The following is a 24,948-nucleotide window of genomic DNA, read 5'->3' as shown; positions in this document are numbered from 1 at the left end:
TAGTCGGCCATGAACGAGACAGCGCTCTCCTCATTGCGCTTGATAGATTGAGCGGTCCCTCCCATCTCACTCTGACCTCACAGACCCAGGAAACTACTAACCCTGCTACTGCTCTCCCTCCCATCTCACTCTGACCTCACAGACCCAGGAAGCTACTAACCCTGCTACTGCTCTCCCTCCCATCTCACTCTGACCTCACAGACCCAGGAAGCTACTAACCCTGCTACTGCTCTCCCTCCCATCTCACTCTGACCTCACAGACCCAGGAAGCTACTAACCCTGCTACTGCTCTCCCTCCCATCTCACTCTGACCTCACAGACCCAGGAAGCTACTAACCCTGCTACTGCTCTCCCTCCCATCTCACTCTGACCTCACAGACCCAGGAAGCTACTAACCCTGCTACTGCTCTCCCTCCCATCTCACTCTGACCTCACAGACCCAGGAAGCTACTAACCCTGCTACTGCTCTCCCTCCCATCTCACTCTGACCTCACAGACCCAGGAAGCTACTAACCCTGCTACTGCTCTCCCTCCCATCTCACTCTGACCTCACAGACCCAGGAAACTACTAACCCTGCTACTGCTCTCCCTCCCATCTCACTCTGACCTCACAGATACAGGAAACTACTAACCCTGCTACTGCTCTCCCTCCCATCTTACTCTGACCTCACAGATACAGGAAACTACTAACCCTGCTACTGCTCTCCCTCCCATCTTACTCTGACCTCACAGATACAGGAAACTACTAACCCTGCTACTGCTCTCCCTCCCTCCGATCTCACTCTGACCTCACAGATACAGGAAACTACTAACCCTGCTACTGCTCTCCCTCCCTCCCTCCCTCCGATCTCACTCTGACCTCACAGATACAGGAAGCTACTAACCCTGCTACTGCTCTCCCTCCCTCCCATCTCACTCTGACAGCCACAGTTTCCTCTTCTCTCTCTGGTTGGACAGCATACTTGTTACTCTTTGGCCTCAAGTATATTTCAAAGCCATGTCTTAGTGTTACTATTGTGTTAAACTGTGTCTAATGATTCGTTTGAATGTCAACAATAGGTTTTTCTTTTTGTCCTCCCTGCAGGTAAGTGGATTATTTGTGTAAAAATGTGTTAAAATTTCAAAAAAACTGTTTTTGCTTTGTTAATATGTGGTATTGTGTGCAGATTGATGACAGAAAAAATGTTTTAATACATTTTAGAACAAGGCTGTGACGCAACAAAATGTGGAAAAAGTGAAGGGGTGTGAAAATGTTCGTAATGCATTGTATATGGTCGTCGGTGGCCAGTCAAACTCTGGGAAGTTTCCCCTCGGTATAGATCTATGATCAGCAATCCCTCCCCCGATCCTAACCTTAACCATTTGTGGTGGAAATGCAAAACTGACTCAAGATCAGCGTCTAGAGTCAACTTCACCCTACATCACCAGTCACAGAGTGGGAGCCATTATGTGCTCTCCATTTGAAGGCTGGGGGTGCTGTAAACTCAGTCAGAATTTATGTAGTGTATCTGTCAAGATCCCAATTTATTTGAGCACATCCAAAATTGGGACCCTGTGAATTCACAAATGCTTTATATAGCATGATATAAAGTCATATCATATAGTATATTATCACACTAAGGCTGGTGGGAGTCACGTGGGGGCCAGTGTTGTGCTGATTTCACAGTTTCCCCTTCACTGTAGTTGACTGACAAAGAGTTTCACTACCTAAAGTCACACAGACGCAGCACTTTGCAGGGAGAAGACACAGCTATAGATGTATATTAGAGTTGAGGTTAGATGTAGAAGTTACTGTATTTGACCACAAGTGTGTTAAGATGTCAGAGGGAGTCTATGAAAACTCAGATGGATTTGAAGACGATGAGCCTGATGCAATGAAGAACACAGACATTGACGGCCAATTATATGCCAATGTAAGAGCCTTCAAACCCAGTACAAGAGATGGAGTTGTTGCTTCAGGTAAGATTACGCATACGCACACACACATTAACAGGTGAGATTACCATGTAGTAATATAGCTTTGTAGCATTATAGCTGTGTGATCACGCTCTCTCGCTCTCTCTCGGTGTCAGAGAAAGGCAGTAAACATTGTCAAAGACTCCAGCCAGTGTCACGGTGCTGACTTTTGTCCAATACCAATACCTGCAGCAAAAGCCTCTACCCCGTCCTCTGGCTAGGCAGAGTACTTTAGGATTTTAGTTACTTCGGTGTAACAAGGGCCTTGCCGGTAACAAGGGCCTTGCCGTGCAGCCCTACCAACCCTCCTATTTATTCGTAATGGCCCTTCGCGTGAGTTGGGTTTGTTCCTTCGTTCACGATGTCACTCCCTTATTTTTCCGGTCTAGTATGAGGCCTTGGAAAGATATATTCCTATTTAAATATTCTTAAGCGTTATGGATTCCTCCTATATTTCCTTACCTTCAAGTTATCTTTACCTATGTATATATCAATACCTAATAACAACTCCTATTAGTTATTATGCTCGTCAGCTAGTAGTCACTTGTAAACTAGTATTGGTATATGTTTTGACTCTTAAAAATATATATATATTGTCCACACAATGAAATATTCTTTAGTGCAATCACTTTAACCTATAATCAGGGTTACTTTCTGTTCAGTGAGAGTGTCAAAGGCGTTTGCTCTCCAGATCGTTAATCTGGCCTAGTTGTCAAAGTTTCAAGCTTTTATTTAGTCACTCTGTTTTTTGTGTTATACACATCATTACAATTCAATGGTTATACAGTTTCTCAATATAATGCTCAATCAATCCTTAATGCTTTAAGCTATGCCAGATAATACTGCAAAACTTTAAATGCTTTAACACTTCTAATAATATTGACTAAATAGCAAAAATAGTTCAATTACCTTAAATGCTCAGCCCCATGGTCATTTTCCTGTAAGTAAAACTTCAACAAGCATTTCTCAACGGCTGGCCATGCCTTCCTCCTGGCTACTCCAACCTCGGCCAACAGCCCCCCCCAGCTACTCGCCCAAACCTCTCCAGGTTCTCCTTTACCCAAATCCAGATAGCAGATTCTCTGAAAGAGCTGCAAAACCTGGACCTGTACAAATCAGCTGGGCTTGACAATCTGGACCCTCTATTTCTGAAACTATCCGCCGCCATTGTCGCAACCCCTATTACCAGCCTGTTCAACCTCTCTTTCATATCGTCTGAGATGCCCAAGGTTTGGAAAGCTGCCACAGTCATCCCCTCTTTAAAGGGGGAGACACCCTGGACCCAAACTGTTACAGACCTATATCCATCCTGCCCTGCCTATCTAAGGTCTTCGAAAGCCAAGTCAACAAACAGGTCACTGACCATCTCGAATCCCACCGTACCTTCTCCGCTGTGCAATCTGGTTTCTGAGCCGGTCATGGGTGCACCTCAGCCACGCTCAAGGTCCTAAACGATATCATAACCGCCATCGATAAAAGACAGTACTGTGCAGCTGTCTTCATCGACCTGGCCAAGGCTTTCGACTCTGTCAATCACCAAATTCTTATCGGCAGACTCAATAGCCTCGGTTTTTCTGATGACTGCCTTGCCTGGTTCACCAACTACTTTGCAGACAGAGTTCAGTGTGTCAAATCGGAGGGCATGCTGTCCGGTCCTCTGGCAGTCTCTATGGGGGTGCTACAGGGTTCAATTCTCGGGCCGACTCTTTTCTCTGTATATATCAATGATGTTGCTCTTGCTGCGGGCGATTCCCTGATCCACCTCTACGCAGACGACACCATTCTGTATACTTCCGGCCCGTCCTTGGACACTGTACTAACTAACCTCCAAACGAGCTTCAATGCCATACAACACTCCTTCCGTGGCCTCCAACTGCTCTTAAACGCTAGTACCGTTCGCTGCCTGCACCCGCGTGCCCGACTAGCATCACCACCCTGGATGGTTCCGACCTAGAATATGTGGACATCTACAGTCTAGCCAGACACCTAGGTACTTATAAACTCTCCTTCCAGACTCATATCAAACATCTCCAATCTAAAATCAAATCTAGAGTCGACTTTTTATTCCGTAACAAAGCCTCCTTCACTCACGCCGCCAAACTTACCCTAGTAAAACTGACTATCCTACCAATCCTCGACTTCGGCGATGTCATCTACAAAATAGCTTCCAACACTCTACTCAGCAAACTGGATGCAGTTTATCACAGTGCCATCCGTTTTGTTACTAAAGCACATTATACCACCCACCACTGCGACCTGTATGCTCTAGTCGGCTGGCCCTCGCTACATATTCGTCACCAGACCCACTGGCTCAAGGTCATCTACAAGTCCATGCTAGGTAAAGCTCCGCCTTATCTCAGTTCACTGGTCACGATGGCAACACCCACCCGTAGCACTCGCTCCAGCAGGTGTATCTCACTGATCATCCCTAAAGCCAACACCTCATTTGGCCGCCTTTCGTTCCAGTTCTCTGCTGCCTGTGACTGGGACGAATTGCAAAAATCGCTGAAGTTGGAGACTTTTATCTCCCTCACCAATTTCAAACATCTGCTATCTGAGCAGCTAACTGATCGCTGCAGCTGTACATAGTCTTTCGGTAAATTGCCCACCCAATTTTCCCTACCTCATCCCCATACTGTTTTTATTTATTTACTTATCTGCTCTTTTGCACACCAATATCTCTACCTGCACATGACCATCTGATCATTTATCACTCCATTGTTAATCTGCTAAATTGTAATTATTCACCTACCTCCTCATGCCTTTTGCACACAATGTATATAGACTCTCTTTTTTTCTTCTGTGTTATTGACTTGATAATTGTTTACTCCATGTGTAACTCTGTTGTCTGTTCACACTGCTATGCTTTATCTTGGCCAGGTCGCAGTTGCAAATGAGAACTTGTTCTCAACTAGCCTACCTGGTTAAATAAAGGTGAAATAAAATGTATAAATAAAATAAAAGTGGTATTCTCACAGCTATGATGCTAGATTCCGAATTCCAATATCTCTATACACTTCCAACTCTGTGTATGGACTCAATATATTGTAACTGGTACTTTCCTGTTTCCTTGTATTGCCAATCTCATCTGTACCTGATGTCTCACTGAGTGACTGCCACTTTGTCTGTATTCATGAGGCGTTTAGACCTCTGTGTTTCGTAGACTCAGTCTCGGGGTCACTAAATTCAACCAAGTATATTCAGATAGTGATCTAATAAGTACTTAGGCAAAATAGTCCAGTTCTCTAATATTGTTATAGTCTAACAAAAAGCATATAGTGCAATAGTACATTTACCTGTGATGATCCTCCATATGAAGTCTGTCTCATATGTCAGTGAGGATCATACTGTCTTATGATCTCTGTTCTCTTTATGTACCTTTTTACAGGGGAAGTTCCCATTGGTGCTGTAGACCTACATAACCTTAGGCCTGTGTGTTAAACGGAAGCTTCGTATTATTACCATTTAAGGTCATGCACTACTGACTCTCATATTGCTGCTTCCGTGTTACTGTTGGCTGATTCTACTCGATGATACCAGCTGGTTGTTTCTACCACTGGAGGTGGCGTAGGAGGTATGTCAAGCGTCAGCTGGGAGTAGTCTATGATAGGTATCTCCTCTGCTTCCGCCCGTTGTCCAGTTTCTGCAGGTGCGGTCCATGGTTCCATGAGGTCCCGTGAATGTCCTGTGTTGTGGTCCCCATTGTTTGATGGAGTGGGCAGATTCTTTTCATCTCTTGTCACACCCTCTCCAGCATCTGAACACTCCTTTCTCTTAGTTCCTCGCCTCATTATTCCCCCATCATAGCGTACCCCTAACATTAGCCCATCTATTCTCTGTATCATGCCATAGCTAACCTCCTGCCCGTCTTCCATCTTCAACCAATACCTACTCTTGAGGTACTGTCTGTCCTCCGTTACGGATCTAGCAGTTATTCTGCCGTACAATGGAAGGTTTACATATGACCCATCTTTGGGCCAGTCCTCTGTTTCATCTTCTGCATATGTACAGTACTAATATTACTATTATTACTTGTTGCACCACAAAAGCAAGCCTTACAAACGTATGTAAAAGACCTATACCCACGTCTGTTATCTCTAATTATTTTTCCTCTGGTTATGCTAGAACAACCCTCGCACTGATGGTTCCATCCTCCCCTGGTCCTGGCTCCATCCTGTGTAATATATTTAATTGTTTAGCCCTAATAACTCTATCTTCCCTGTTTGCCTGCCCCATTCTATTTCTTTACCATTATTCACAACCCTCAACTTTGCCTCTTCTCTGTCTTGGGTCATCTCCAAGCCATCCCTCTTTTTACCATTACCCTCATTTTTGACCAATCTCTGGCTTCCTCTAAGCAACCTAAACACACACTCTCCAAATCTTTCCCTCGCCAATTTAGCCTTCCATGTAGAGTCCCCTTTACACTAAATGCACACCCTCCACATAAGTCTAGTTCCCTGGTATTTTCCCAACACAACATATGCCCCTCGCAACAGTCATTCAGGTCAGGCCTATCCATTATTTGCCAATGTTTAATGAATGTCTCCATCCTAGCCATACACCATCCTCCTAGGATCTTTGCTTCCTCATACATCTGTTCTTCCTCTGAAGCTTCTGATTCCTATAATTCAGGGAAGATTGGTTAGACCTTTATGTTATTGTCGCCTGCCTTTCTTGGCCTTCTTCTTGCCTTTCCTAATTCTGGGGTTTACCATACCTATAAGTTCATCCCCAATGTATTTCAGCTCCCTTCTCAGATCTCCTGCTGCTGCCTCACACCTTACTACTGAACTAGTAAGATCTGCAATTTTGGACCAGTTAGGTCCCTCGCCCTTATGATCTGACCCATCTCCTTGTATGGTTTTACATTGTCTTTCCTCTGATGCCTTTAGCGCCCAGATAGGTCTCCAGGCTGGCCCCTGTGCCGTCTGCCTCCTAACTCCTGCGTCTAGCAGCCCACTAGGGCCATTGTCTTTTAGCGACCTCCTGGGTCTAGCAGCCCACTAGGGCCATTGTCTTTCCTCTGTTGCCTTTAGTGCCCAGATAGGTCTCCAGGCTGGCCCCTGTGCCGTCTGCCTCCTAACTCCTGCGTCTAGCAGCCCACTAGGGCCATTGTCTTTTGAGCCACTACCAAACCATCCTTTCACTAACTGCCTACCTCTCTCTTTCTGTCTTTCCTCCCTTTCTTTCCTCGATCTCTGATTATCCTGTCTGTGCCTTGGGGTATACCTTCTTAGTCTCCTTATCTTCAAACCTGGTCCCTCTCCATGTTCTTCCTTACTTTCTTCTATAAGGAAAACCGGTTCTTTTCCTTGCCCCTCTACCTTTTTCTGGGCCCGTACCTCTTCCTCAGTTAATCTCCTCCTCACTCCATGTTTACTAGCTCTTGGCCTATAGATATCTCCTAACATCATTTCTACCCATCTGTTGTCTGTCATCCAAGCCCCTATGTTGCAATCCAACATCTTCCACTTAAGGCCAAATCTCCTGACGGTGCTCTCGTGCCACTCCGCCCCGTCCTTATCTTGACTTATGTAGCACTGATGTTTCTCCAGGACTTCTAAGTCCTCTTTGGTCCAAAATTTCTCCAAGTCCCCTAGCATAACTTGGGGCTCTCTCCTTGTGTCTCTTTCCATTGTTGTCCTTAATTTTTCATCACCAGAGGTGGTGATCCATATTTCCAATTCGCTGGCCGACATGGGCATTTGCTACTATCTTTGAAGTCTACTATTGTATTTTCTTTCCTTCCTATCGCCACTCTACGCCTTCCTGCTGTGGCTTTTATGTTAACCCCGAATCCCCAGGATGTAACTGCGCCAAAGTACTCCTCCTCACCTATTCTTTCTATCAGATACGCCTCACGAGGTTCATAACAATCCTCGCATGGCCATGTGGTTCCAGATAGGACTACCCCATGTATGTCTTCCTGCTCCAATTCTCCAGGGGCCAATCTCCCACATCGCCCACAATTTATCATGACTCTGTCCTCAGCTCCCTTACACCACAACCACCTACTCTCTTCTACTCTAACTATCCTACCTTTTTAGCCCACCCTTTCTTCCCTCTCCCCATCTTGTTTTAAATAATATCCAGGTCTTACCCCCTCGACTTTCTCAGGGTTTTCCTAGGAATATGAGGGGGAGAAAAGATTGGTAAGCAGAAAACCCATAATTGCCTTAGTTCATTCTATTTCCCGTGAAAATGGTGCACGGCATTAAGGGCCATAGCTATAACTACCCATATTACTATGTGTAGTGCTTTTCCTAATACCTGTCTCTTAATTTTGCTTCTTTTATTTTTCAGTTTTTTTTAGTTCTTTCCACAACTGCATTATTATTATTACCAAAATTATCCCTTCCATTACCCATCCAGCGTATGCAAATCCCTTCAATTGTTCACATAGCCCTGTGGTATCTGTCATGTTTACTTTAAAGCCTCCTATCTGGCCTTTTGCCCCGAAGACTGTTGCCATAGTTTTTCCGAATTGTATTAACCCATAATGTTTCCCCAGTACTGGTGCCACTTGTTGTATTACCACAGGTACCAAAGACAACATTACTATCCGTCCTTTGGATAAACCAAACCTAATCACTGCCACTAGGGTGGTAAGTATTATTGATAACAATGTTATAACCCCTGACCCTGCCTATTTTTCTAACCCAACGTTCCCCAAATCATAATCTGTAGTAGTTGACACAATGTGATAGCTACCTTCTCCTGAGGGTCTCTTTGAGTCAGGTCCCTGTCCTCAAAGTCGGATTGGTTGGAGGAGTTGGATGCCATTTTCTTAGGAGGTTTTGGTAGTGTCTATGGTTTAGAAGCTTTTCTTTAATGTGTTGTAATCAGGCTGCTTAAGTCGTTTGTGCCTTATTGTGCAGAAACAGCTCCCCTTTATTCACCTTCAGCCAGTGCCCCCTCCCCTTGTCAGGCACTGCCTACTTCCTTTACTAGAGCAGTGCATGTTCGCGGTTGACACCTCGGCGGGTCACAAATTCGTGACCTCTAGTAGGTCTACCCGTGTTCCATCTGTCTCCCGTTGCTCTAATCGGCCAGGAGATCTTTGAAGTACTCTCTCGTATACCATAGTCCATATTATTACTCCTTTGCATATCTTCCACAAGAGTTTTAGCATTAACTTTAATAACTCTCTCAGTAGTCTAAGGGTTATTTTAATTATTTTAAATAGGGATAGCCACCCCTTCCTCAGTACTGCATCTACTGGAAGTCCCATCCTTTTGGCGTAGCTTAGGGCAATCATAAGCGCTATGAATATCAAGATCCCTACTGTAATACTTATTCCTAGACAGAATTTTTATTTTATTTCTGCTCCTTCGTCCCAGAACCTTCTCTTCAATATGTTACAGTAGTTTTCCTGCCCCATAGTTTTTAACAGTTCCAAATTTTGTTTATTATACTGCACCCTTCTGATACCGTACCATTGTCAAATAACTGTTTACACGTGGACATATTCCAAGTCAGGGTCATATTCTTATCCCAGTCTGACCCTTTTCCCCATAGGTCTCCCCATGGTTCGTCCTGTTGTGGCCACATTAGCTTTATGGCCCATTCCTTATACCCTCCCATCAGCCACCAGGGGCGGTCATGGGTTCAAGGGTATATCTAGCCCAATCTGCTAGAGAGGGATCTGTTCTAAGGGTCTGATCCCTGGTGCCAGCTATATCCCCTTGATTTACATGGAATTGAATGCCTCCATAGCATGCTAATTGTACGTATCCTCTGGTTAACGGAGTGGGGTCTAACGGGCGTTTATCCCATCCCATTGCTATTGGGTCAAATGTTTTGGACACCGTGGTACTCTTTATACTAATGCTGGCCTCAAAATTTCTAATGACTGTTTCGTTCATTATTAATGCCTTCCTACTCATTTTAACCATGGTTGTATTCCATTTTTGTAGCATTAATCTCTGCATCCATATAAGGGTATCAGTGTTCAATCTTCCTATTGGGGGGAAACTATATCCAAATTGATGCACATGTTCCATTCTGTCATGTGCTCTTATACTCTTTATAATACCTCCTCCCGCCAATACTCTGGAGTGGCACGCACCCCATGCGTTTACCATGTCTACCAACTTTTGGTTTGCTTCCTCATTCCTGCCTGAGAAGGCCGGAGCTACCCCCAGCATTCCAGGTGAAGGATAATGTCCCCCTGACCATCTATGGAAGTGGGGGATTCCTGATTCTTTCAATATGCCATGGGCTGAGATGCAATGTTATCGTGCCCAGGCCTCAGTTTTATTCACGGGGGGTCTAACCCATTGGTCATAATACTGTTGGGCGGTCTTCCCTCTTTTCCTATAGAACGGGTTATTTGGTTCTTGTCCATAATTGTCCATAATGGGGCTTTAGCACACATTCTTTGGGCCATCTCAAGGCTTTGTTGATCATTTTCTTTCAAACTCCTAAGGTCCAGTGTTGTCCATGGGGTTGACCTGGGATAGGCCAACCCTGGGTTTGTATTATTCTGTGTCGTGAGGCATACCCATCCTGAGGTGGAATACGTTATGGGTTTTTCTCCTGGCCTGGCATCACTTAGTAAATGCCCTGTATACGGGTATTGAATTCTGGCATCTTTCTTGTTCTTTCTCTAAACCTTTCTCTAATTTCTCTTTCTTGTTTTTCGTATATTACCCCTAGGGTTAGTCCAAATACTATAGCGCTTGGCACTATGATTATGGTGGAAAGAATACTTACCCACCAACACTATCCTATCTTACACTCCCTATGCCTGGTTCTATATTCCCCCAGTCTCATGCTTCCCTGTGGAGACAGAGGGTGTTCTAATTCGTTTTATTTATTTATTTATTTTACAAATGGGCGACCTAGTATGGCCTCTATCCCTTTGTCTAGATGTGCCCTCTCCAGGGTCTTGTGTGTCTGGAGTTGTTTTCCTTTTTATTAGGTTAATAAACCTTCTCATTTTTCCTTGTGGAGCAGCTTCATTTCTACCCCTTCCCTCTCCAGGAGCTGCTTTCCTGTCCACCAACATGTGGCACGAGTATACACAGTCCAATTTAGTCTTAGGGTCCTGGGCAATGTATATTTGCCAGCCCAATTTCACCATATGCCTTTCTCTTTTGTCACCTCGGACGGGTTCTGTATCCTCTATGGCCATAAGCTTAGAGACATAGCACATTGTCTTTTCTTTCCTCATTAACCTACCCCAGTGACGTTCTCTCATTGGCTTATATGCTCCTTCCCACCAGCATCTTCTTATTACTCCATGGTGGTCGTTTCTCTCATGGTTATTGTCTAATTCATATTCATCATCTTGTTCCCGGTCACGTCTGTTTATCAGCATCTGACTTAGGTAATTCCTAGGGTTCCATAGGGAAAGATTCCCGTCTACCATCATCCAACATTCTGGTTTTCCTTTACTGGTCCCATATCCCATAAGGGGTACTGGGTCTCTTTCCCTGGCTTTTAGCCACTCTTCACTATACCTATAGGTACTAGACCCTTTTGCCAACTGGAAAGGTCCTTGTTCTACCGGCCAGAGAGGGTCTTCTAGCCTTACTGGCGTAAGCAAGCTCCCTCTTAGTAAGACCGTATTTCCCTTAACTTGCTGAATTCTACACTCCATACAGCCTCTAGGTTGTATGATTCCCCTGTTGTTTCACATGCATAAGCATCTTTTAGGGTCCCAGGTTCCCGATACTACTTGTACTCCCAGTACACAATTCGAGAATACATGTAATCCACATGCTCTACACTTGAGTATGTGGCCTACTCTTTGTCTCCCGCCTTTCTCTCCGCTATCACTTCCTGTGGCCGATTGCCTAAGGCTAAGATTAGCCGGTCCTTGGTATTGGACCTCGGCAGTTGGTTCTCCACAGATGTCACATGGTACAGTGCTCATATGTCCTGACCCTGTAACATCCATACACTTACGTTCTTGCCACAACACCTTTGTGTTCGCGGCCACCACCCCAACCTTGACTAAATCCTCATGCCAGGTGTGTGAGGCAACCCATATAGTATCTCCAGAACGGCGCACTTGCAGCCCTGACCTGCAGTTAAGCAGATGCAACCATTCTGGCACCACCTCTGGGGGGACATACTTTCTTAAGTTGGGAGATATCTACTGTTATATTACTGTCTACTTTAACTGGGTTAGCACTGACAATCTCAGTTATTTGCTGTCTCTTTAAAAAAAAAAAAAATTACTCTGTTCCCTGTATCAGCTCCTGGTGGTTTCTTGATCCTAATCCAGTCTCCCACCTTTAACACACAAGGTAGAGGGGGAGACTGGGTGTTAGCTATCTCCACCACTGTGCTGATCCCGGGTAAACCCATTAACTCTCTGGGGCTGGGTCCTGTATCTGTGGGAGTATGATTTAACTCCACACAGGCCTGTGTCAACTTGGGTCCCCAGTCCCTACCTGCTTTCCACAACCCCAATGTTGTTTTAAGCTTTCCAATTGTTCTCTCCGCGCAACCATTTGCTTGAGGAGTATAAGGAGGGGAGAATATGTGCGAGACTCCCTGCTCGGCACACCAATCCTCCACTCTCTTATTCTTATTTTGAGTCCCATTGTCAGTCCTTAACAATGGGAATGGACCTAGAGCAAGGGTTAGAAGGTTAAGCATCTGGAATACTGGTACCGCATTGGATGAATTTGATGTGAGCACTATTGAGTATCCTGTAGCCATACACACCGCTACTATAGCGTACCTGTGCCCTAAGGAGGTGGCCACCTTCATAGGGCCCATAGCATCTAAGGCTATTTGCTTCCATGGGGTGGTGCACTTAATGTGTTGACCTGCGATCTTGCCTAGGTTACTAACCTTTTGTTCTTGGCATATGATGCATCTCGTGCATATCTCTAGTACTTCTTCTCTAGTATAGAAAATGCCCTCGTCTGTTAGTCTTTTCATGAATATTCGGGACCCCAAGTGGCCCCAATCTTCATGGAGTGCTTTCAGTTTGTCTTTTTCTCGTTTATAGAGAACTGTTGGGTTTTTCTTTTGGTGATTTATGCTTCCTTTGCCTTGCTTTAGGAGGTTCATCTTCTTGTTCCCAACCTTTGTTTGCTACAAAGAGTACTGCCTTGGTTCCTACTACATTTCTCCATTTGTCCCAGGTGGTAGTTGTCACCCCTAGCATTTTCTTTGTGTGGTTGTCTGCCCATAGCCTGTTTAGCTCCTGGTCTGTTATTATAATTAGTTGACCCTGAGTCAGTGATACTATCTTGTTCCAATATATTTCTAATAGGGCCATCTTGGCTCCTTCAGACGTATATTTCATCACTGGTCCCTTTAAGTGTTTACTGCAGCACTTCACTGTTCTCTCCGATCCTTCATTGACCACCCATATGAACCCGTCCCTATCTATGTCCTCCCCTTCTAATTTTACAAATATCCATAGGGGCAGATCGGGGTTTCATGGCTACAGCTGCCATCTTTTGTAACTTTATCCATGATTCAGTCATTTTGTCTGTCCAAATTATTGGCTCTTTCCCATATTGCTTATGTGACAGCTCTAGTTGGTCATTTCGTCTGGTAATGCCCTTATAGCAATGCTTAGCTACTCTGCTATAGCCGGGTATATGGTTTCTAATATACCCTAGTTTACCTAGACATTTCTGCATCTCATTCACTGTTTGTGGCTTCTCCATTTTCTGCACTATTTCTAGGTACCCTTCACTCGCAGTTATTCCGTCACTGTTTGTGGCTTCTCCATTTTCTGCACTATTTCTAGGTACCCTTCACTCGCAGTTATTCCGTCACTGTTTGTGGCTTCTCCATTTTCTGCACTATTTCTAGGTACCCTTCACTCGCAGTTATTCCGTCACTGTTTGTGGCTTCTCCATTTTCTGCACTATTTCTAGGTACCCTTCACTCGCAGTTATTCCGTCACTGATTGTGGCTTCTCCATTTTCTGCACTATTTCTAGGTACCCTTCACTCGCAGTTATTCCGTCACTGATTGTGGCTTCTCCATTTTCTGCACTATTTCTAGGTACCCTTCACTCGCAGTTATTCCGTCACTGATTGTGGCTTCTCCATTTTCTGCACTATTTCTAGGTACCCTTCACTCGCAGTTATTCCGTCACTGATTGTGGCTTCTCCATTTTCTGCACTATTTCTAGGTACCCTTCACTCGCACTTATTCCGTCACTGATTGTGGCTTCTCCATTTTCTGCACTATTTCTAGGTACCCTTCACTCGCACTTATTCCGTCACTGATTGTGGCTTCTCCATTTTCTGCACTATTTCTAGGTACCCTTCACTCGCACTTTGTGGCTTCTCCATTTTCTGCGTCACTGATTGTGGCTTCTCCATTTTCTGCACTATTTCTAGGTACCCTTCACTCGCACTTATTCCGTCACTGATTGTGGCTTCTCCATTTTCTGCACTATTTCTAGGTACCCTTCACTCGCACTTATTCCGTCACTGATTGTGGCTTCTCCATTTTCTGCACTATTTCTAGGTACCCTTCACTCGCACTTATTCCGTCACTGATTGTGGCTTCTCCATTTTCTGCACTATTTCTAGGTACCCTTCACTCGCACTTATTCCGTCACTGTTTGTGGCTTCTCCATTTTCTGCACTATTTCTAGGTACCCTTCACTCGCAGTTATTCCGTCACTGATTGTGGCTTCTCCATTTTCTGCACTATTTCTAGGTACCCTTCACTCGCAGTTATTCCGTCACTGATTGTGGCTTCTCCATTTTCTGCACTATTTCTAGGTTGTGGCTTCTCCATTTTCCCTTCACTTCACTCGCAGTTATTCCGTCACTGATTGTGGCTTCTCCATTTTCTGCACTATTTCTAGGTACCCTTCACTCGCAGTTATTCCGTCACTGATTGTGGCTTCTCCATTTTCTGCACTATTTCTAGGTACCCTTCACTCGCAGTTATTCCGTCACTGATTGTGGCTTCTCCATTTTCTGCACTATTTCTAGGTACCCTTCACTCGCAGTTATTCCGTCACTGTTTGTGGCTCCTCCATTTTCTGCACTATTTCTAGGTACCCTTCACTCGCAGTTATTCCGTCACTGATTGTGAAACCGAGAAAGCTGACTTCCTTACTGCCAGTCTGTAATTTTGTCAGATTCAGTTTCATGCCTGCAGTATTCAAATTGGTTAAGGCCTCTTTTGTGTCTGGCTATTTTGCATAAGATGAGGAGATTTTCTTCTCCTTGTAGCATATTTATCCCTAAGTGCTTTATTATTTTCATATCTTTTTTAAAGTACATCCTGAAATTTTATCCTGAGGTGTCCCCTCTTTGCATTATTTACTTCCCTGTAAAGTCCCATTCCCCTACTCCTGTGTCAGTGTCTAACTGACCTAATACATTTGCACATGGGTCACTATCTGTCTCAGCTCTTTCAATGTAGTTATGTCTATGTTTAACTTCCTCTTAACTGCTGCTTTAATGGCTGTGGTTTAAAACCGTCCCTTTTCACTTCCGCATCTGCTTCCTGTTGCCGCAGCTAATACTGTCAGTACTAGATATGGTTTCTGTTTTCAAATATTGACTGACTGTCTCACTGTCTCCCTGTTTACACTAATGACTTTTATAGAACTCAACATTTCTATGTAGTAACCTATAATATAATTATATAGTTCAACTTAATTAACCCGATACTCTCAATGACCCTGGGTCACAACAGATGCCATATATTCTTGTCATCTTCTACTATTTGAAGACAAACCTTCAAATGATTAGATAAGGCCAAAACACTGCTAAACATATCATATGTTTTCTGTACTAATGAAATCTCTCTTTCAGGAGTCCACTGTATTTTATCTAACAATAACCTGGGTTAATCTTAACTCAGTCGCATCAATAATTGTATATATGTTGCGTAGTATGGAATCCATTATCTACAGTACTTTATTATCCCTAAGAACGACAACATGTTTATTTTCATAATTAAATGTAATGTTTATAAAATCACTCTTTTTCTACCTTCATCTTTTTTTCTGCCCTGTTGGCTATATATCCTAAATACTGAACATAAGTCTTCCTGCATGGCTCTCAACATTACACTAGTGTCTCCTAGATTTGTTGGAGTCCCATCTTATAGCAGGGCCATTGCCATGGGGTACCAGGGCTGTGCATAGAAGGCCACTTTGCCACAATACACACTTACATCATCTGGCCCCCCTTCTTTTTCTGGAATGACTTTTAATTAGAACCCAATGTCGTATTACTACGAGGTCTGCCTGCCTTGACGGCGCTGAAAATAATTTACTCCTGTTAACATATCTTCACCTTGAGGTTTGTATAAATTTCCTATTTAGTTATAAACTCTATAGTACTTTCTAGTTTCCTCAGGGATTTTTCCTCAAAGAGTAGACTCTAACCCGCCATTGCTCTTTACCTTGAGATTGTATTTAGATTTCCTATTTAGTTATGAACTCTATAGTACTTTCTTATCTCTCAGGGATTTTTCCTCAAAGAGTAGACTCTAACCCGCCATTGCTCTTTACCTTGAGATTGTATTTAGATTTCCTATTTAGTTATAAACTCTATAGTACTTCCTTATTTCTCAGGGCTATTTGCCTAATCCTGTTATTGGAGGGGCCGTCTGTTCCCTCTTGGTCAGCGGCCCCAGGGTATTCCTGGTACGCACATTGCGAGCCTAGTGCTGGGTAGGCCTGCCTTTTGCCTGCGTTTCATTTCCTGTTCTGTACCATTATTTTCTACCCTACGTTGCTCCTCCTGAGCTGCCGTAGTATCTATGGTAGTTGCCATGGTTTTCTTTCTCTGGGTATATAGGTCCTTAACTTATTTAGTTTTCAGAGTATTATTACTATTGGAGCCCCACGTTGGGCGCCAAGTGTCACGGTGCTGACTTTTGCCCAATACCTGCAGCAAAAGCCTCTACCCCGTCCTCTGGCTGGGCAGAGTACTTTGGGACTTTAGTTACTTCGGTGTAACAAGGGCCTAGCCGTAATGGCCCTTCGCGTGAGTTGGGTTTGTTCCTTCGTTCACGTTGTCACTCACTTATTTTTCCGGTCTAGTATGAGGCCTTGGATAGATATACTCCTATTTAAATATTCTTAAGCGTTAGCTTTTATTTAGTCACTCTGTTTTTTGTATTATACACATCATTACAATTCAATGGTTATACAGTTTCTCAATACAACAATAATGCTCAATCAATCTTTAATGCTTTAAGCTATGCCAGATAATACTGCAAAACTTTAAATGCCTTAACACTTCTAACAATATTGACTAAATAGCAAAAATAGTTCAATTACCTTAAATGCTCAGCCCCTTGGTCATTTTCCTGTAAGTGGTATTCTCACAGCTATGACGCTAGATTCCCGAATTCCAATATCTCTATACACTTCCAACTCTGTGTATGGACTCAATATATTGTAACTGGTACTTTGCTGTTTCCTTGTATTGCCAATGACATCTGTACCTGATGTCTCACTGAGTGATGCCACTTCGTCAGTATTCAAGAGGCGTTTAGACCTCTGTGTTTCGTAGACTCAGTCTCGGGGTCACTAAATTCAACCAAGTATATTCAGATAAGTGATCCAATAAGTACTTAGGCAAAATAATCCAGTTCTCTAATATTGTTCTAGTCTATCAAAAAGCGTATAGTGCAATAGTAAATTTACCTGTGATGATCCTGCATATGAAGACTGTCTCATATGTCAGTGAGGATCATACTGTCTTATGATCTCTGTTCTCTTTATGTACCTTTTTACAGGGGAAGTTCCCATTGGTGCTGTAGACCTACGTAACCTTAGGCCTGTGTGTTAAACGGAAGCTTCGTATTATTACCATTTAAGGTCATTCACTACTGACTCTCATATTGCTGCTTCCGTGTTACTGTTGGCTGATTCTACTCGATGATACCAGCTGGTTGTTTCTACCACTGGAGGTGGCGTAGGTGGTATGTCAAGCGTCAGCTGGGAGAAGTCTATGATAGGTATCTCCTCTGCTTCTCCCTGTTGTCCAGTTTCTGCAGGTGCGGTCCATGGTTCCATGAGGTCTCGTGAATGCCCTGTGTTGTTGAACCCCATTGCTTGATGGAGTGGGCAGATTCATTTCATCTCTTGTCACACCACTCTAATCATAGACTGTTCTCTCTGCTACCGCATGGCAAGCAGTACCAGAGCGCCTAAGTCTAGGTCTAAGAGGCTTATGAACAGTTTCTACCCCCAAGCCATAAGACTCCTGAACGTCTAATCAAACGGCTACCCAAACAATTGGCATTACCCCCGTCTTTTACCCAACATGTACAGTGCCTTGCGAAAGTATTTGGCCCCCTTGAACTTTGCGACCTTTTGCCACATTTCAGGCTTCAAACATAAAGATATAAAACTGTATTTTTTTGTGAAGAATCAACAACAAGTGGGACACAATCATGAAGTGGAACGACATTTATTGGATATTTCAAACTTTTTTAACAAATCAAAAACTGAAAAATTGGGCGTGCAAAATTATTCAGCCCCTTTACTTTCAGTCCAGCAAACTCTCTCCAGAAGTTCAGTGAGGATCTCCGAATGATCCAATGTTGACCTAAATGACGATAATGATGATAAATACAATCCACCTGTGTGTAATCAAGTCTCCGTATAAATGCACCTGCACTGTGATAGTCTCAGAGGTCCGTTAAAAGCGCAGAGAGCATCATGAAGAACAAGGAACACACCAGGCAGGTCCGAGATACTGTTGTGAAGAAGTTTAAAGCCGGATTTGGATACAAAAAGATTTCCCAAGCTTTAAACATCCCAAGGAGCACTGTGCAAGCGATAATATTGAAATGGAAGGAGTATCAGACCACTGCAAATCTACCAAGACCTGGCCGTCCCTCTAAACTTTCAGCTCATACAAGGAGAAGACTGATCAGAGATGCAGCCACGAGGCCCATGATCACTCTGGATGAACTGCAGAGATCTACAGCTGAGGTGGGAGACTCTGTCTATAGGACAACAATCAGTCGTATATTGCACAAATCTGGCCTTTATGGAAGAGTGGCAAGAAGAAAGCCATTTTTTAAAGATATCCATAAAAAGTGTTGTTTAAAGTTTGCCACAAGCCACCTGGGAGACACACCAAACATGTGGAAGAAGGTGCTCTGGTCAGATGAAACCAAAATGTAACTTTTTGGCAACAATGCAAAATGTTATGTTTGGCGTAAAAGCAACACAGCTCATCACCCTGAACACACCATCCCCACTGTCAAATATGGTGGTGGCAGCATCATGGTTTGGGCCTGCTTTTCTTCAGCAGGGACAGGGAAGATGGTTAAAATTGATGGGAAGATGGATGGAGCCAAATACAGAACCATTCTGGAAGAAAACCTGATGGAGTCTGCAAAAGACCTGAGACTGGGACGGAGATTTGTCTTCCAACAAGACATTGATCCAAAACATAAAGCAAAATCTACAATGGAATGGTTCAAAAATAAACATATCCAGGTGTTAGAATGGCCAATTCAAAGTCCAGACCTGAATCCAATCGAGAATCTGTGGAAAGAACTGAAAACTGCTGTTCACAAATGCTCTCCATCCAACCTCACTGAGCTCGAGCTGTTTTGCAAGGAGGAATGGGAAAAAATGTCAGTCTCTCGATGTGCAAAACTGATAGACATACCCCAAGCGACTTACAGCTGTAATCGCAGCAAAAGGTGGCGCTACAAAGTATTAACTTAAGGGGGCTGAATAATTTTGCACGCCCAATTTTTCAGTTTTTGATTTGTTAAAAAAGTTTGAAATATCCAATAAATGTCGTTCCACTTCATGATTGTGTCCCACTTGTTGTTGATTCTTCACAAAAAAATACAGTTTTATATCTCTATGTTTGAAGCCTGAAATGTGGCAAAAGGTCGCAAAGTTCAAGGGGGCCGAATACTTTCGCAAGGCACTGTACATATTACTTCAATTACCTCGACACCAGTGCTCCCGCACACTGACTCTGTACCGGTACCCCCTGTATATAGCCTCGCTATTGGTATTTTACTGCTGCTCTTTAATTATTTGTAAAAAAATATATATATATATATTTTCTTAAAACACCTGTTGGATACGGCGCATGTGACAAATGCAATTTTATTTTATTTATTTGACCCAATTGTGAATGATACAGTAAAACACATGACCAAATATCATACTTTAATAATGTGTGATTCAGTACATTTTCAGTGGTGGAAGAGACCCTCTGGAGTTGCTGCAGTGTGTCTGGGGCTGCTGTGTGTTCTCCTACTGGCTGGGATCATAGGCCTGTCTGTCGACTGTAAGTTTAGTATGTTGTCACTGAGGCTTAAGTAGCCTACTTAATCATACTTACTCATTAATGGTGTGGTAGTTACATGTTTGATTAATTTTTCCCTTTTACAGATGGAGTCACTGATCATCACAACTCAACAGAGAGAGAACAGCTACAGACCAGTTACAACAAACTGACTAAAGAGAGAGACCAGCTACAGACCAGTTACAACAACCTGACTAAAGAGAGAGACCAGCTACAGACCAGTTACAACATCCTGACTAAAGAGAGAGGCCAGCTACAGACCAGTTACAACAACCTGACTAAAGAGAGAGACCAGCTACAGACCAGTTACAACACCCTGACTAAAAAGAGAGACCAGCTACAGAAAGAGAAAGATGTCATGTCAAAGTTATCTAATCTGAGTGAGTTCACCTAATAAATGATCATAACATCACATATCTAATATGCAGTCAACTTGTGTTTGTATTCTACAATAATATGTGCAGAATAATAAGATGGGAATTCATGTTATTGTCTTGTAGAACAAACCAGGCCAGAAGGCTGGCATAAGTTTGAATCCAGTTGGTACTTCCTGTTTACTGAGGCTAAAACCTGGGAAGAGAGCAGACAGGAATGTCTGAAGAGAGGAGCAGACCTGGTGATCGTAAACAGTGACAAGGAACAGGTGAGAGAGATATATGGCGGGGGGGGGGGGTTTATGATCAAACATGCCTTGGTCAGTAATGTATCTTCCAGTATTTAACACATGTAGTCTATAGTAGTTGACAATATCAGTATCTTTCTCACCAACAGGAGTTTCTCTGTGGCCTTACTATGAAAGCCTGGATTGGTCTGACTGACTCTGTTACTGAGGGGACCTGGAAATGGGTGGACGGAAACCCACTGACCACCCCAAGGTAAGAGACTACTGCTCTAATAACACTGACCACATCTCTCTTGGTTTCCAGTCTAACTCTGTGTTGTTCATACTCTAGGTTCTGAGAGAGCTTCAAGTCTAACTCCGTGTTGTTCATACTCTAGGTTCTGAGAGAGGGGTCAGTCTCACTCTGTTGTTTCTACTGCAGGTTCTGGGGGAGTGGACAGCCTAATGGTGATGGGTCTGAGGACTGTGCGTTGTTCTCTCACAGTTCACCAGACCAAGGAAAATGGCATGACTATCCGTGTTCATCTAACCATTACTGGGTCTGTGAGAAATAGTTCTCTTTCACTATTAGTTATGATGTTGATTGTCACTGAAAGTCATGATACCAGCTACAGGACTTCAGAAAGTATTCACAGCCTAGACTTTTTACACATTTTGTTGTTTACACACGGAATTTGTAAATGGATTAAATTGAGATTTTATTGTCACTGTCCTACACACAATAACTCATAATGTCAAAGTGAAAATATGTTTTTAATTTTTTTTTAATACAAATTAATAAAAGATTTAAAGCTGAAATGTCTTGTCAGAAAGTATTCAACCCCTTTGTTATGGCATAAGTAAATACGTTCAGGAGTAAAAATGTGCTTAACTTATAATGTGCTTAACAGTATATCTACATTCTCTCCTCTAAATCTAAACAACAAATATTTGTTATATTTTTTCTCTCTTCCTCATTCTCTTGATTTTCTTCTTCCTCCTGTCTCTCTCTGACACTAAGTCTCTCTGACACTAAGTCTCTCTGACACTAAGTCTCTCTGACACTAAGTCTCTCTGACACTAAGTCTCTCTGACACTAAGTCTCTCTGACACTAAGTCTCTCTGACACTAAGTCTCTCTGACACTAAGTCTCTCTGACACTAAGTCTCTCTGACACTAAGTCTCTCTGACACTAAGTCTCTCTGACACTCTCTCTGACACCAAGTGTCTCTCTGACACTAAGTCTCTCTGACACTAAGTCTCTCTGACACTAAGTCTCTCTGACACTAAGTCTCTCTCTGACACTAAGTCTCTCTGACACTAAGTCTCTCTGACACTAAGTCTCTCTGACACTAAGTCTCTCTGACACTAAGTCTCTCTGACACTAAGTCTCTCTGAGACACTAAGTCTCTCTGAGACACTAAGTCTCTCTGAGACACTAAGTCTCTCTGAGACACTAAGTCTCTCTCTGACACTAAGTCTCTCTCTGACACTAAGTCTCCTTTCTCCTCCCACCCTAAGTCTCCCTCTGACACTAAGTCTCCTTTCTCCTCCCACCCATCTCCTCTCCCCTCTCCTCCCGTCTCCTCTCCTTCCGTCTCCTGTCTCCTCTCCTCCCGTCTCCTGTCTCCTCTCCTCCCGTCTCCTCTCCTTCCGTTTCCTGTCTCCTCTCCTTCCGTTTCCTGTCTCCTCTCCTCCTCACGTGAGTTGAGAAACCCTGCATTATGATACTGATTCTAACCATATTTTATTGATCTGTTTAGAGCTAGGTTCTCCTGATCTAGGATCATGTTATCTACCCAAAATCCTAACCTTAGCCATTATGACGAGGAATGTAAACTGACCTGAGATCTGTGTCTAGAGGCAACTTTATCCTGCTCTTTTATGGCCCTGTGGTAAGGAGTTGTCAAACGCGCTTCAGCCTAGCTTAAACTAAAAGGCAATCAGGGACTTGAAAATCCCCAAAATATTCCTTATCCCAGGGCACTTGAACTGTTTCAGCATAGATCGTAATGATGTATTTACTAGATACAAATAGGCTTCTGTTTTCCCCATCTGCTAATCTCAAATGGCACCCTAGTCCCTATTCAGTGCACCACTTTTGACCCGGGCCTATAGGGGAGAATAGGATGCTGTTTGAGACATTGGATCTTTGTCTCCCTCTACAGGATGACTGTTATAACTACATCTGTCTGCTGGAGGTTCTGAAGGATGGAAGGATCTACATCTGTGGCTCCTACGCCTACAATCCCCAGTGTGCTTTCATAGTCAGTCACGTTGTCTCTCCTCTGTCTCTTCTCATACTCTACACCTATATTATCATTATTATTATTATAATACTCTACACCTATATTATCATTATTATTATTATACTCTTCACCTATAATAATATTATTAGTATTATTATACACTACACCTATATTTTATGAATATTATTATTACCTATAATATGTTTATTATTATTATACTCTACACCTATATTATTTATTATTATTATACTCTACACCTATATTATTTATTATTATTATACTCTACACCTATATTATTTATTATTATTATACTCTACACCTTTATTATTTATTATTATTATTATTATTATAATACTCTACATGTGTATTATTATTAAACTCTACACCTATATTATTATTATTATTATACTCTACACCTATATTATTTATTATTATTATTATACTCTACACCTATATTATTATAATACTCTACACGTGTATTATTATTAAACTCTACACCTATATTATTATTATTATACTCTACACCTATAATATTTGTATTATTATTGTAATGGCTTTCTTCCTGGGAAGGAGAGGACCAAAACGCAGTGTGATTAGTGTTAAACATCTTTAATAAAGAGGAATACCGAGAACACTACAAATATACAAAACAATAAATGTGAAAACCGAAACAGTCCTGTGTGGTGAAAACAAACACAGACACGGAAACACACAAGAACTATGGTCAGAACGTGACAATTATACTCTACACCTATATTATTATTATTATACTCTACATCTATAATATTATTATTATTATACTCTACACCTATAATATTATTATTATACTCTACATCTATATTATTATTATTATTATTATACTCTACACCTATAATATTATTATTATTATTATACTCTACACCTATAATATTATTATTATTATTATACTCTACACCTATAATATTATTATTATTATTATTATACTCTACATCTATATTATTATTATACTCTACACCTATAATATTATTATTATTATTATTATACTCTACACCTATAATATTAGTATTATTATTATACTCTACATCTATATTATTATTATTATTATTATTATACTCTACACCTATATTAGTATTATTATTATACTCTACACCTATAATATTATTATTATTATACTCTACACCTATAATATTATTATTATTATTATACTCTACACCTATAATATTAGTATTATTATTATACTCTACATCTATATTATTATTATTATTATTATTATTATTATACTCTACACCTATATTAGTATTATTATTATACTCTACACCTATAATATTATTATTATTATACTCTACACCTATAATATTATTATTATTATTATACTCTACACCTATATTACTATTATTATTATTATACTCTACATCTATAATATTATTATTATTATTATACTCTACACCTATATTACTATTATTATTATACTCTACACCTATAATATTATTATTATTATTATACTCTACACCTATATTACTATTATTATTATACTCTACATCTATAATATTATTATTATACTCTACACCTATATTAGTATTATTATTATACTCTACATCTATAATATTATTATTATTATTATACTCTACACCTATAATATTAGTATTATTATACTCTACACCTATAATATTATTATTATTATGATACACCTGCTAGATGCTCTTTAACTGTTGTGGTGAAACACATGTTATTCATTCAGTTCATGTATTTAGTTGATAGGCTTACACACATGATGTTCACGTCACAGGAGGCGGGACCTTAAATGGGGAGACCAGGCTCGTGGTAATGGCTGGAGCGGAATCAGTGGAACCATATCAAATACATCAAACATATGGTTCCACAATGGTTCCATTGTCGCCGTTCCAGACATTAC

General features: G+C 41.9%; 1 protein-coding gene across 1 annotated transcript; it reads left to right on the top strand.

Annotated features, from left to right (window-relative positions):
* Nucleotides 1-1,294: 1,294 nt before the first annotated feature.
* On the top strand, nucleotides 1,295-23,153 carry LOC112241884 (C-type lectin domain family 4 member M-like; the record flags this gene model as incomplete). Its single annotated transcript, XM_042313657.1, has 7 exons — nucleotides 1,295-1,959; nucleotides 20,088-20,189; nucleotides 20,294-20,587; nucleotides 20,708-20,850; nucleotides 20,979-21,082; nucleotides 21,251-21,368; nucleotides 22,977-23,153. Coding segments are annotated over exons 1-7 (1,080 nt in total), but the record flags the coding sequence as incomplete, so codon positions are not given.
* Between the last annotated feature and the right edge of the window lie 1,795 nt (nucleotides 23,154-24,948).

Source organism: Oncorhynchus tshawytscha, unplaced genomic scaffold (genome assembly GCF_018296145.1).
Source record: "Oncorhynchus tshawytscha isolate Ot180627B unplaced genomic scaffold, Otsh_v2.0 Un_contig_336_pilon_pilon, whole genome shotgun sequence".
NCBI lineage: Eukaryota > Metazoa > Chordata > Actinopteri > Salmoniformes > Salmonidae > Oncorhynchus > Oncorhynchus tshawytscha.
This window is presented reverse-complemented; position numbering and strand designations above follow the sequence as displayed.